At 30.0% G+C, this 13676-nt stretch overlaps 3 protein-coding genes across 4 annotated transcripts in view; 1 reads left to right on the top strand and 2 right to left on the bottom strand.

Annotated features, from left to right (window-relative positions):
- Nucleotides 1–13676, top strand: part of LOC145182090 (uncharacterized) — a 91600-nt gene that overhangs the window by 47148 nt on the left and 30776 nt on the right. The window lies entirely within an intron of this gene.
- Nucleotides 1517–5046, bottom strand: LOC145182099 (P2X receptor E-like). Of its 2 annotated transcripts, none has more exons than XR_016456152.1 (6): nt 4836–5046; nt 4430–4680; nt 4182–4322; nt 2285–2393; nt 1987–2144; nt 1517–1798 (listed from the first exon to the last, which is right to left on the bottom strand). XR_016456152.1 is itself a non-coding variant. In XM_090099538.1 (6 exons), the coding sequence occupies exons 1-6, from the start codon at nt 4971–4973 to the stop codon at nt 1593–1595; spliced, it is 1080 nt and encodes a 359-aa protein (XP_089955664.1). In that variant the 5' UTR covers nt 4974–5046; the 3' UTR covers nt 1517–1592. The 2 variants fall into 2 exon arrangements, 1 of the variants encoding a protein (XP_089955664.1); XM_090099538.1 differs by having other exon boundaries at nt 2285–2470.
- LOC149882984 (putative MFS-type transporter C09D4.1) lies at nt 9387–13030 on the bottom strand. Its single transcript, XM_090099536.1, has 3 exons — nt 12948–13030; nt 10571–12007; nt 9387–10191 (listed from the first exon to the last, which is right to left on the bottom strand). The coding sequence occupies exons 1-2, from the start codon at nt 12976–12978 to the stop codon at nt 10599–10601; spliced, it is 1440 nt and encodes a 479-aa protein (XP_089955662.1). The 5' UTR covers nt 12979–13030; the 3' UTR covers nt 9387–10191; nt 10571–10598.

The raw sequence follows: 13676 nt of genomic DNA, 5'->3' as shown, positions 1-13676 counted from the left end.
GCGTTATTTCTAAAAATATTAAGAATGTCTAGCTATATAAAATTAAGCTTAAAACCTGATTCTATTGCTGTTATCTTGAATAACTAAAAGAAAATTGATGTAACTGGTTAGACGAGACAAAAATTTTCGACGAATCCGACAGGCTTAAATATAATTTAATTTCTATTGTTTAAAACAAAAGATTTGTAACAATACGCAACGAGCATGGTTCGCAAAAACAATATCGTTGCACGTCCATCTCTTACACGTTCATGGTCCACCGAACACAAGAATGTTGAGAAGGCTGATGTAAACATTGCGCAAAAGAAAAGCGATTGTTGATATTAAGATCTTGTTGAAGAGCCCACCATTTACTATGCTTGCCACATATTTTCAAATATAGATTCACCTCTGCAGTCTGCTGACAAGCTTGAGAAGTGTTTGCCAAATGTTTTAGTAAGATTCTCAACTTTAATCTTTCCAAAAAAGACGCGTGGACAATAACGAGGTTTTGTACGAGTTCACCGAATTCACATAGAGAAAAAATATACCAAAGCTTAAACAATAAAAATATTAAGTAAGAGAAAAACAACAAAAAAGAAATATTAAAACACCAGCTATATATTGAAAGCAGAATTAAAACAACAACTCGATATTAAAAGAGGTTTATACAGAAGTTTTGAAGTCTAAAAAATTATGCCGAGATGATCACCAAATATCGCTTGTCAAGGAAAAAAGTAGGATACGCGAAGATCACAGATGATTAAGCAGAGACTGCCCATCAACAACCATATTATTCAAAACCGCCTATGTGATCAATTCCAAAGGTTACAGGACTTTGGAATTGATCACATGGGCGGTACATTATATGAAATATTATTTTACATATAAGTAAGCAGCTTATATACCTTTGGAATGAAAAATGAGTCTGTGATTCAGTTTTTTCTTCCTCATGTAAACTTTGGAATTGATCACATGGATGGTTTTGCCTGCGCAACAACGAGAAGCTGAAAAAATGTTTAACGACAAGCAAAATGGGTTTATAAGGTAAGTTTTCGTTATAAAAACAAGCGAGACAAAACTTTATTGCCATGGGAATGGAATTTAACTTAAGAGTAAAACGCATGAATAACCAGCGAATCATCAACCAACACGGTGTAAATCAAAATGTTTTTACATCTGAAAAAGATAAGAGAACGGTTGATGAAATTTGCAAAAGAGATACTCTGTTAAAAAAAAAAAAAAAGCTGACAAGATAATTCAATACTAAGACAAAAAAGTACAGTTAAGTGAAATAATATCTGAACTGATCTTGTTGTAAGTAAGCATCATAGACAAACCACGAACCAATCAGAGTAAAAATGGATACAGTTATATAGATGTACACATTAAAAACAAGTTCCTTGATAATTAGCAAGGAAGACGAGAGTTTTAAAAAAAAGGAAAACCTTTTTTCAAGGTCATAATATTTTTCAGTAATACAGTCTGAGTTAAAAAATATTACACGGGTTTCAAAAAAAAAAAAAAAAAACAGAAATACGATGGTAAATATTGTAATTGATTTCGACAGGGTTTATTCTAAATTTATTTTTAAAGTTTTATTATTAAGTATACTATTGATTTTTTTTCTCAGTTGAATTCTCCTTTTGTTCTTTGACCTTATTTTGAAGTTCAGGCGAAGAATCAAAAACATATTGCCGGTATACACTTTTATCAGGCACCACATAAAGAGCTGCAATATCAATGATGGTTGCAGCAAGCGTTAGAAGACCCATTAATGAAACTAATTGCAATATTAAATTTGACATTGAGTAGTCTCCTAAAATATTTTAAAATACAAAGAATTTTAAAAACAAAAATATTTTATTGTAATTATTAAATATTATAAATGTATATAATAGATAAGTATAATAGTTATTATAATCATAAATGTGTATATTAAGTTTTTTTTTTTTTTTCGTATTTATTATTTTTGTTTTAAAATAATTATTGATGCAAACTGAATACCTATTTTTCCAACTTGAAAAAATTCCAAACGAACACCATATCTTTTAATGACAACTCTTTTGCAGATAGTACCATTAGGTAAAGCAATAGGTAACTCTTGTTTCACTCGATAATCAGAGTAAGTATTATGTTCTACATTGTATGAGTACTCCATGGCACTAAAACCAAAATTCTTCTATAAAATGAAAACTTTAACAAAATTGCAAGTAAAGGTATTAAATAAGTTCTTTTTAGTTTCATTTTGCTTCAAATGTAAACAATCAATTATATATAATTTAAAAACAATTAATATCAATACCCCCTTCCAAACCATCCTTTAGCATTTCTGTAATCAATAGTGACACGCAGTACAACACCATTTTGACGAAATGTTCTGCCTTGTGAGCTTAATGCATCTGAAATGCGATCTAATGACAAACCAGCTGCCTTTAGGAAATCTTTTAAATAGAGCTTATCTACACTTGACGAATTTTTTGAGTTCAGACTAAATATTCAGGTAAAAATACAGAATACAATACTGACTCTAAAACCTTACCCAACAAATATTGTTAGGCACATAGGGAGTTGATTCAAATTCAAACTTGAAAAACAAACAAAACTTTAGTACTTTATAAAAAATAAGCCAGGAGAGCTTAACAAATCATCAAGCTTTAAGTGTCTGAAGTTAAGATAATTAACTTTGTTTAAAAAATCAAAGCATGATTTCTTTGCATAACCTCTAAGTTTTGTTCACATTTATAGAAAATACTAATATATTAACATGAGACATTTTAATATTAGGCTTTTAATCATGAATTTAATTTTTAAATACATTGTAACCTCAAAGTGTCTCAAATGCAGCAGACATTTGGGTAAAGGAATAAAGAAATGGCTTTGTACTTAAATTAAATTCTAAAATTTATTTTAATACATCACAAAGTAGCAATACAAATTTTCTAAATTTAATCTCATTATCTTACATTGTTAAAAACATGCTTAAATCTTTACTTACCAATACCAAGATGCAATATGCATTCAATATTAAACAATAAAAAAAAAAATAAAGATAAATCCTTTCTTTTAGGATGTTTTTGACAGGAGAAGTTTTAGTTAATTAGTTTTTGAAAATGTTGAATTAAATACAAATTTAAAAGTTTTTTTAAATTAAAAACGGACACAACCATTTCTATATTTTATATAGCAGGATTTGTGCCATTTTTACTTTAAACAACTTATAGAATAAATAAGATACAAGCATTTAACACAGTTTTGTCCCAATTGCATGAAATTTAAAGTGAAAGTTTTAAAATTTCATGCAATTAGTTAAATATTTCAAAATAAAGCAAGCAGCAGTTATGATAGCCAAAATTTTTACAATGCTACATAAAAATTACCTTCTGTTAATAGCAATAGCTGTTTTATATTAAGAATTTCATTTTTAACACTTTCATAGCTGACTATTTGTATTACAATTGTTTCTTTTACATATAAAAATGGGAGAAAATTAAACCCTGTTTAATATGACTTTTCCATGGACTGACCCTAACATTTTTTTGAATTGCTGAACGCTTAATGAAATGATGATGCTGATCAAGCATTAAAATGTATGTATGTATGTATGTATGTATGTATGTATGTATGTATGTATGTATGTATGTATGTATGTACGTATGTATGTATGTATGTATGTATGTATGTATGTATGTATGTATGTATGTATGTATGTATGTATGTATGTATGTATGTATGTATGTATGTATGTGTATGTATGTATGCATGTGTATATGTGTGTGTATGTGTGTGTGTGTGTAAATTTGTCAAACACTTTTATCAAACAAAATTATTTGGCTATTACTTTGAAATACTTTTAGTTTATTGACACAATTATACAGTGATAAGCAAGCATATGCAAGTTTATCCAGTATTGTAGTACTTAATTAAACCAAATTGGGTCAGAAATTTTGTAAGATCAGACTATATCTTTTCAACAGCAAAAGTAAGACATACTGAATTACATATGATATAGTTATATGTTATATAAATATATGTGTAAAAAGTAGGTTACAGATGAAAGTTATTCACATTGTAATATAGTTATCTACTTTTTTTACATGGAAAGTAATTTTTGAAACTAAACTATTTCTTTACTCATGTTGAGCCCAATTTTATACCATATATACAATAAATTTGTAATATCTTAAAAAAAACTGACATACTTTTTCATTGGATGCCCATCTGGTCCTAATAATACACCAGTCATCATTCTATGGGATGCAGAAATAGATGCTCCAGATGATATTGAGTGCTCAATTTTCACCAAAGCTTCCTCAGGATATAATGGATAATAACTACTGTAGCTGAAAATAGATTTATTTTTTCTTTATTAACAAAATGGTAATTTCCATTGATTTTCTATTTAGATATGTATTTATCTAAACAAGATAACATCTTAAGTTTCATTTACTTAACTGCAGAATATTCAGTGTGAGAATTGAAATCAATTTCCTCAATTGCACTGCTATAGCATTTTTTTTCTTGCACAATTTCTTTTATAAATGTAGCAAGAGTTACAGCTTTAGATTCAACTGGCCAATTAAGTGTTAGCCCATCAACTCGCTTACATAAACTACCATCACAATAAGTCGGGTGAACTGAATCTTTAATTGGAGGAGTGCTGACAAGAAGTCTGATACTACCTTTTGGTGAATCATCAAACTGGAATATATATATATATATATATATATATATATATATATATATATATATATATATATATATATATATATATATATATATATATATATATATATATATATATATATATATATATGCGTCAAAATCAACAAGTATGTACATGTTGTTTCACCTACTTTTAAATATGCTTTGTTTACAATTATCTGAACAAGTGTATAAAGTACTACAGTAAGAGCTAAGGTATAATAAGCAAAACCAAGTCTTTTGTCTTTAATAATTATATACTTGTAAGTAATATAGTGAAAGAGCGACATTCCGTCAAGCCGCCGAGCTACTTGGAGCTACACCAAGCTACACTGCGAAGATAGAAACGATGGAAAGTAAATTGAACAAGAGCTGTTCAAAAAATTTCGTTCGCAGGATCAGCAAAATTTAAATCCTTAATCAAGTAAAGTTGAATAATACCATCCGAAATTTTTTAAAATAAAAAATTTCGAAATTTTTGGCAAATTCAATTTATTGAAAAGTCTGTCATGAAAGCTAAGGTAAATATCGAGTAAAAACGAATAAAATCTTTTCATTTACTCACAATTAATCGAAAAAAATCACTTCGTTTATTGAGATTCACTTTTTCAAATCATCAGAAAAATGTAAATCTGTAAATCTGTTTTTTTTACTGTACATTGTACATCATTGTATTATCATTTAAAATAAATAATTAAAACTAATGTTTTAGTCATTTGTGTACATAAATGAATTTCTATAAGTGATAAAATGGCGTTAATGGATATATTTATATAAACATATAAACTGATAGATAATGATAAAGATGGTATTTGCTAATTTTTGTTTATTACAAACGTTTTCAAGAAAGTGGAGAAAGATAATGTGTTATACATACATTCATTAATGTAGTCTCATATATTCTAGCGCGGATCCAGGTGGAGTAATTGCCTATTCCCCTCCTTTTAACCAATCTCTGAATCCGGTGTGGTATGAAATTTTTACTCACTCGTTTTTTTACTCCCAATTTTTACTGTCATCATGAGATCTTTCTCCCCAATAACAACAAAATTAACCAAAATTACACAAAAATATTTCATACTCGTGAACAAAATACAGAAGTAAAAGAACTAGATTTTTAACTGTTAGTTACAATATCAAAATATGTTTCAGCTGCATTGTTTAGAAACATATATTTAACTTATTGAACTTTACACTGCATGCATAGGTCATCCACTTTGTTTTCACTCCTATTTACATTATACTTGGATATCTACTCCCATAAATAAAGCACATCCAATTATCTCCGCGTCAGTCGCTCACGTCTCATCTTCAAGCATTTTAGTTTTACAAGCATGCATCTTAATTGACGTATTTAAATAGTCAGTCAATTGGGTATTTCGTTGCACATGACGCAATACACACGCAACCACTTTTAAGTACCCTCTTAAAGTAATAAAAACAAAACCACACCTATCCAAAAATGGTCCCAACCTCATTTTTGAGGACCCAAAAAACGACCAATGGGACATTAATCTGCAAGGTCTCAGATATCACCAGATGTAAAAATTAAAATCTAATCTCTATAGCCAAAGGAGAAAAACACATTTAAAGGTTATAGCATTTTGCGCTACTCATCGCACTTGGAGCCCCGTCGTAAATCTATTTTGGTTTTTTTTTTAATTTTGGGTTATGGAGTTTTTAAAAAATATCAAAAACTCTTCACATATATGTGTTGGCTATAACCTGACAAAAAATCAGCTCTTTAGCACTTGTGGTTTGTGTACAGAGACCTAAAGCATAGGGTATGGCACTAAAAGCCTCTTTAAAAAGAGACAACGGATGCTTTACGTTTTTATTCTAACCTTATTATCGACTATGGAAGTTTCAAAATTTAATAGAATGAAGCCTTGGCATTTATCTTTTAGGCAAAAAAAATAGAAGCTAGATATCTTTTATCTGTGCAAAGATATAGCTCTCTAAGTAGGAATCTCACCTTTGAAAAAATGACCAAAATATAGCAGCTTTTTGTGGTTTTTATGGTTTTTAAAGATTCAAAGTTACATCAAATAACTAATTTAGTAACAACATCATGTCACTAGTGGATATGGGGTTCTATGGTTGTTAGACTTCACATTTGTGTGTACTTTGTCTGCAAAAAGAGTGCTTTTTTTGTCCAAGTTTGTATAAAATATGGGGAAGAAAACACATAGTTAGAGGCATTTTTTCCAATTATTCTGAATTTAAAACACATAAAAACCTCTTTATATTTTAGTTGTTAAATCCACAGGTTTGCTTTGTTGTTTTTGTTTAAAATGATTGAACAAATATTGGATATAATAAAAACTTTTTTTCATATTGTAAAAATTACTTTAGAATTGTAAATTCAAAATTAATTGGTAATTTATAAAATAATTTCAAAGTTAATGCTAGAATCAAGTTTTTTTTATTTAAATCAAATATGTATAACCTTGTTGTGCTTTTTTTCTTGTATTGAAGTATCTCCTAAAATCTTTGATTGCTTTGGCCAAGTTTTTTTCGACTATTTAAAAATGTGAAAACAAATGTTTCTTATTTCCGGGAAAAGCCACAACATCAAAGTAATTACATTTAAGCAGTCAACAGTCTAAACAACTAAAAAGATTTTTTATCAACACAAGCTTGTAATGAATATTTTTTTCAAAGATCAGTTTTTTAAGCACTGAAATGCCATATAAAAGAAAAACTTATCAAGATTGTCGGCAATCTGTATGCTTCTTTTGTTTTTCAAAATGTGACAGGCATATTTTTATGATTTCAACAAGGAAAGAATACTAGGTATTTTTTCTGGAAATTCGATTGATTTTAAGGATGATAGAGTTCCATTGGGGATATGCAATTCTTGCAGAGCATAGGTACAAAAGCATGGCAAAGGAGATAGAAACTTGCCTCTTCCCAAGCTACATGACTTTAACAAAGTGATTATTAGACCACAGACCAGAGGATTTGATTCTTGTAATTGTTTAATTTGCCAGGTTGGCCAATTAAAAGGACATTCTACAAAGCTCACTTTTTCAACCAATCAAGATTTGAAAAAATCATCAAGTAGCTTTGATAAACTATGCTCGAACTGTCTCAGTGCAGTCAAAAGAGGAATAACAAATAATTGTTCACAAGCCACCAAGTTTGAAAACTTAAAGAAAATGGTAGCAACTCATTCCAGAACTGCTGAAAAAATTGCGTCCTCTGTAATAACTGAAAAGGTATCTTCTCCACAGGGCACTATTAGGTTGAGCAGAGAAAGAGGTAGAGCTTTAACAATCACTCCAGGTCCCTCCAGAGCTCAGTGCATATCAAGAACTTCTCTAACTACTTTGGACATGGTTCAAGTTCAAATCAATACTGGTCTTTCAAATAAAAAGATGCAAGAACTGGCTGTAACATTAAACAAGACTACAAATTCAAAAATTGTTGAAACAAAATTTAGGGAAAATTTTACAATGGCTGATCAAAAAGTTGAAAGTTTATTCAAAGATTCCAAAATCTCACTTACAAGGCCATCAACAAAAACTGATTATTTGGCAAAGGTTGTTCACTGCAAGAGTTTAGGGGATTTTTATAACACAATTCTCAGAGTTAGAGCGATCACTTCACCACCTCTCATCAAACTAGGTATTGATGGTGGAGGATCTTTCCTCAAGTTCAGCTTGAGTGTTATCACCAATGGTGGATGTCAAAATGTCAAAACAAGTTCAGCCTCAAATGACAAAAGCTTACTGGCTGTAGAACATGGGAAAGAAACAAGTGCCAAGCGTCAGCTACTTGTTGCTATTGCTGAAAATGTTTCAGAAACTTATGAAAATGTCAAAAAAATTTTAAGTTTATTTGGGAAAATTGATGTGCCTTTCTTTATTGCATGTGACACGAAGTTAGCCAATATCATATGTGGCATTCAGTCTCACTCAAGCAAACACCCTTGCTGTTGGTGTGATGTTAAATCTGGTGACCTCAAAGAACAGGGAGCTCCAAGAAACTTCAAATCCATTAGGATGCAATACAAAGCATTCATTGAGAAAGAGAATGGAATAATGTGTGCAAAGGATTTTCATAATGTTGTTCATAACCCATTGTTTGACCAAGAAGATGTCAAACAAGTTATTGAGTTTATTCCCCCAATGGAACTTCACCTTCTCCTTGGAATTGTAAATCATCTTTACAAATCAATGCTAAAGATATGGCCTAAAGGCAAAGATTGGCCATTATTTCTCAAATTGAAATTACAACCTTATGATGGTGGAGAGTTTGTTGGGAATGATTGTCATAAGCTTTTGATGAATACGGATGTTTTGCAAAGAATTATTGAAAGAGAAAAGGCAGACCATATGCTTGGTTTTGTGAAAACATTTCAACATTTTAAGAAAGTTGTTAGCTCCTGTTTTGGAAGGACATTAAATACTGAATATATTCAACATATCAAAGACTTTAAGAGCTCATACCTTCAACTCCCAGTTTCAGACACTCCAAAACCCCATGCAGTGTTCTACCATGTTCCTGAATTTATTACTCTAAAGGATACAGCATTGGGCATTTTTAGTGAGCAATCAACAGAAGCCTTACATTCAATCTTCAGTGCTCAGTGGCCTAGGTACAAAAGAAACCCTGATCACCCTGGTTATGAAGGCCAGTTACTGAAATGTGTTATTGACGATAACAACAACCATCTTTGAATCAGATTTTTTAAAGAATTTCTTTTTTTTTTAAACAGTTAAACAGTGATTTATAGAATTTCGTTCTTGTCTAAAATTTTTGTTTATATTATACACTGTATCAATTTATTTATATTTTTTCAAAGGTGAGATTCCTACTTAGAGAGCTATATCTTTGCACAGATAAAAGATATCTAGCTTCTATTTTTTTTGCCTAAAAGATAAATGCCAAGGCTTCATTCTATTAAATTTTGAAACTTCCATAGTCGATAATAAGGTTAGAATAAAAACGTAAAGCATCCGTTGTCTCTTTTTAAAGAGGCTTTTAGTGCCATACCCTATGCTTTAGGTCTCTGTACACAAACCACAAGTGCTAAAGAGCTGATTTTTTGTCAGGTTATAGCCAACACATATATGTGAAGAGTTTTTGATATTTTTTAAAAACTCCATAACCCAAAATTGAAAAAAAAACCAAAATAGATTTACGACGGGGCTCCAAGTGCGATGAGTAGCGCAAAATGCTATAAACTTTAAATGTTTTTTTCTCCTTTGGCTATAGAGATTAGATTTTAATTTTTACATCTGGTGATATCTGAGACCTTGCAGATTAATGTCCCATTGGTCGTTTTTTAGGTCCTCAAAAATGAGGTTGGGACCATTTTTGGATAGGTGTGAAACTATTTGTAAACAAGGTAGGCTCAATAGCTCTATGTAACTTAACAGTAACACAGTAATATGCGTTTAGTTCACAAATAAATTTGTTAAATGGTTTACGATATAGTGGCTTCACATCACTTTTTTTTCGTTTATATCAAACTTCGAGATCGATGCGCGGGCTGTTACACTAAAAAAAAAAAAAATAATATTCAACAGGTTTGTAATTGAACCAATAAGACGGCATATTTTCACTATAACAACTGGATTTGAGAAAAAGAAAATTTTCGACCCACCCTAATATATATATTCTTGTGTTTTTATACTAGGACGATGTATGTGGTAAAAATGCCCGCAAGTTAATAAATATGCCCAAACTTCTTAAAGTCATATTAAAAGATATTGGGCCATGGAAATAAATTGTAAAAACCTTTTCCTAGTTGAAAGAAATGCAAAAACTGCAGAGTAAAAAGACAACTATCTTTGAAAAATAAGTAATTTGTATATTAAATTGATTCTTATTATTCCGTACAACAGTCATCCTATTGCTAACTACAAAAAAAGTTTACCATTGTTTTAACAGAATCGTCATATACTTTATTTGCAGAATTGTTTCGGTATGAACAGTTTTTCAGATAAAATTAAACTTTCTGCTGAGAATCTCTTTAAATCAGTTTTCGAAGCCCAAGTAAGCAATGTGGCTAAAAGATAGAGTCCTGCTATGATGTAAGAGACTGTTTCTACCAATCCAGTTCGAATAAAATACCCAAAAACTAGACCAAAAATTAAACCGTAAACATGTGCAAGAATAAGAATGAACGCACTTGAAGACTCTTCTGGAACTGGGTAAGTCATTTCTGCTGATTGTTCAAGTCCAATTGTGATGTATGGATAAGCAACAATACCAAATAATGAAAAGATTGCAAAGGCTCCAAAGAAACTATCTGTTTTTTTTAATGTTGTAATGAATACCAACCACATAATCATGGAACTGCAATTGATAAAAACTGCTATACACCGATGTTTTTTTAATTTATCCAGTATTACACCAAAAATCAAGCAACCAAAGATTCCACAGATGATATTAGGAACGCCCATCCAACCAATATATTCAGCGAAATTTCTTTTGTATTTATTCATAAAAGAGTTCAACAAGAGGGATATTGCTCCAATTAGTCCGAAATAAATCGAATAGGATTGTGACATAGCTAAAAAATATTTATCGGTCAGAAGCGTTAAAAGATATTGCAAAAATGTTTTGTTTTTCACAAATTTGCATAAAAATTGTGTTTGCGATGAAGGCTCGTTTTTAAAGAAAATTAATGCAAGTAAGAAGGTGAAAATAACGAATATAAATCGTGACAAAAAAAATGTTTGAAATGGCTTATGAAGATTGTCAAGATTTTTTGAAGTAGGGATCATTAGAGTATTTTGCAAAAATCCAAACGCTACTCCAATCATTGTCATAAAATATCCGATTGCAGTAGCTTTTCCGCGTTCGTTATTGTTAAACCATTGGGATGATAAGCGGGTAGGCAACTGCAAAATGGCACTGTTCCCAACTGCTGCAAATATTTGTCCAATTATGAGAAAACAAAATCCGTTTCGCCCATAACCAACCAAATGAAATGCAGTAACCACCACATTCAGAGCGCCGGCCGCCAAGAGAACAGGTCTTATTCCCATCTTAAAAACTGCGTAGGATCCAGGCATAGCAGCAAATATGTAAACAATAGGGAAAATGTTGTTCAATAGTTGAATGCTGAGTTCAGTTGTTTTATAATAATTTCCGGAGATTATACTCTTTGGGCTGATTCCTATAAATAATAACCCTGTTACCATAGTATTAAGAGAAAATATAAAAAGCATGATCCATCGTTGGTAGCCAGTATGCTCTTCTTTTAATGGTAGTAGTGATTCCATTTCTCCCAATTTTGATAGAATTGCTGGCTCTTCAGATTTGTTTATTTTTTGGCTTGATGACATAATTACTCTTAAATTGGAACCTAAATGTAACAATGTTACCATTTAATTGCATTAATAAACATAAGAAATACATTAGTAACACGTTGGGAACCGATCACCACAAGACAAGGTATTAATAAAACTTTACGACGACGTTACACTAATATGGTGACTTTACAGATAAAAGAGTTTTTTACATAAATTTGATATAGTGCTTTCACCTCTAAGTAATTATTAAGCAAATGTTCATTTTTTGGTCAAAAAGATGAGTTGATCAATGTAAAAAAAATGATACTAAAGAAAATGACATTTGAAAATGCTGCACCGCCGCTCATGGTGCACACTCTCCCCAAATTAACTGTTTTTTAGTCGTTTTATTATTTTTAGTACATAAATGTGTGCTTTTTATAAAAACAAAATCTACTTTTGATAAAAATATAATCTTATATATAGTCACTAAAAATTCGTGTTTTTTTTTTTTTTTTGTTTTTTAATTTTACTTTTCAAAATAAATTTAAGTTTTCGTAACTCATCTTATTTCGATAATCAATTTTTATCTCTTAATGATGATAACAGCTCTTTGACGTAATCACGCTTACAATTCTATACGTAGTGACGCCATCTTTATGTAACGAAGCTCAAGAAAACTTTTGTTAATTTGTGTATTATTTTTCATAAATTATTAATGAACTTTTTTTTATAACGAAGAAACAATAGCTTTAACTTACTTATACTTGCCAGTATTTTAAGTAACACAAAAAACTAGTTTTCCATTCTTTACAGAATAATATAAAACAAGTTCGCTCATTACGCAATAATAACATTAATATGAAACAAACTTTATATACCTAAATTTCTTAAAATAAGAACAGTTTATAACTTATATAAATTATATCTATATTTTCTACTAATAACAAATAAGATCTCTTTAACATTTCGATTTTTTATTAGTTTAAATTGCAGTTGAAAAGAAAACATTACTTTTGAAACGTTCCAGTTGAATAGAATGCATTTAATAAAAACATGAAGATAAACCAATATTCTCATAGTTCATTAAAAATAACTATTTATTGCTTTCAAAAGGTCCGTTTAAAGGATTAAAGTAAATACGTAACATTACATACAATGGCACATCAAATCAGGTTTAAGAAAAGTTTTCTTTTTATTTAACAAAGTATACAAAGCTTTTTATTCAAAAACATGATGAGATACGATGAAAGAGTTCAATAAATAAGTGACTTTGATTTATCATGGCCATGTTTTTCGGAGTTCTTATGATTGATATCACCATTATGATTCCAAAACAATGTTCTCCAGTTATGAATAAATACAACCAGGTCAAGTACTTACAAATTTCCAAACCGTAGCGAAATAGTATTCCATCTAAACTAAAAATATTCAATAAAGGAATTTTAACGTAATTTGGAAGAGGTTTCTCAAATGGCCATCTGGAGAACAAACTTGTGTCAAAAGATGTTTTATTTTTTCATTTTTTGTGAACACGGAATGTTGCATTCACACTTAAGTTTTTTTCATCAAGTAACTGAAATTTATTTAATAGCACAAAAAACTCTTCTAAACAAAAATCTCTCCCTTAGATCCAATATGAAAGAATTTAAAACAATTGAATATATTCTAAATGATGATTCAAATTGTTCACGTTGCCTAAAGCTCATAACTTTTTAAAACAGCTTAGAAAAATAGTATTAA

The sequence above is a fragment of the Hydra viridissima genome, unplaced genomic scaffold (genome assembly GCF_058129835.1).
Source record: "Hydra viridissima isolate aposymbiotic clone 2 unplaced genomic scaffold, HvirCarnegie_v1 scaffold_10, whole genome shotgun sequence".
NCBI classification, from domain to species: domain Eukaryota; kingdom Metazoa; phylum Cnidaria; class Hydrozoa; order Anthoathecata; family Hydridae; genus Hydra; species Hydra viridissima.
The sequence above is the reverse complement of the archived record's forward strand: the minus strand, read 5'-3'. Positions and strand labels throughout refer to the sequence as shown.

Bases quoted from the DNA above. Each gene is read 5' to 3' on its own strand.
- LOC145182099 (XM_090099538.1), bottom strand. From the start codon at position 4,973: ATGTCGCTCTTTCACTATATTACTTACAAGTATATAATTATTAAAGAC. The intron at 2,471-4,181 runs GTATGTCAGTTT...CTGAATATTTAG, and splicing joins GATGGGCATCCAATGAAAAA to TCTGAACTCAAAAAATTCGT. The intron at 1,799-1,986 runs GTATTCAGTTTG...AAAATATTTTAG, and splicing joins TTTTCAAGTTGGAAAAATAG to GAGACTACTCAATGTCAAAT.
- LOC149882984 (XM_090099536.1), bottom strand. From the start codon at position 12,978: ATGCATTCTATTCAACTGGAACGTTTCAAAA. The intron at 12,008-12,947 runs GTAATGTTTTCT...TGTTACATTTAG, and splicing joins TCAACTGGAACGTTTCAAAA to GTTCCAATTTAAGAGTAATT.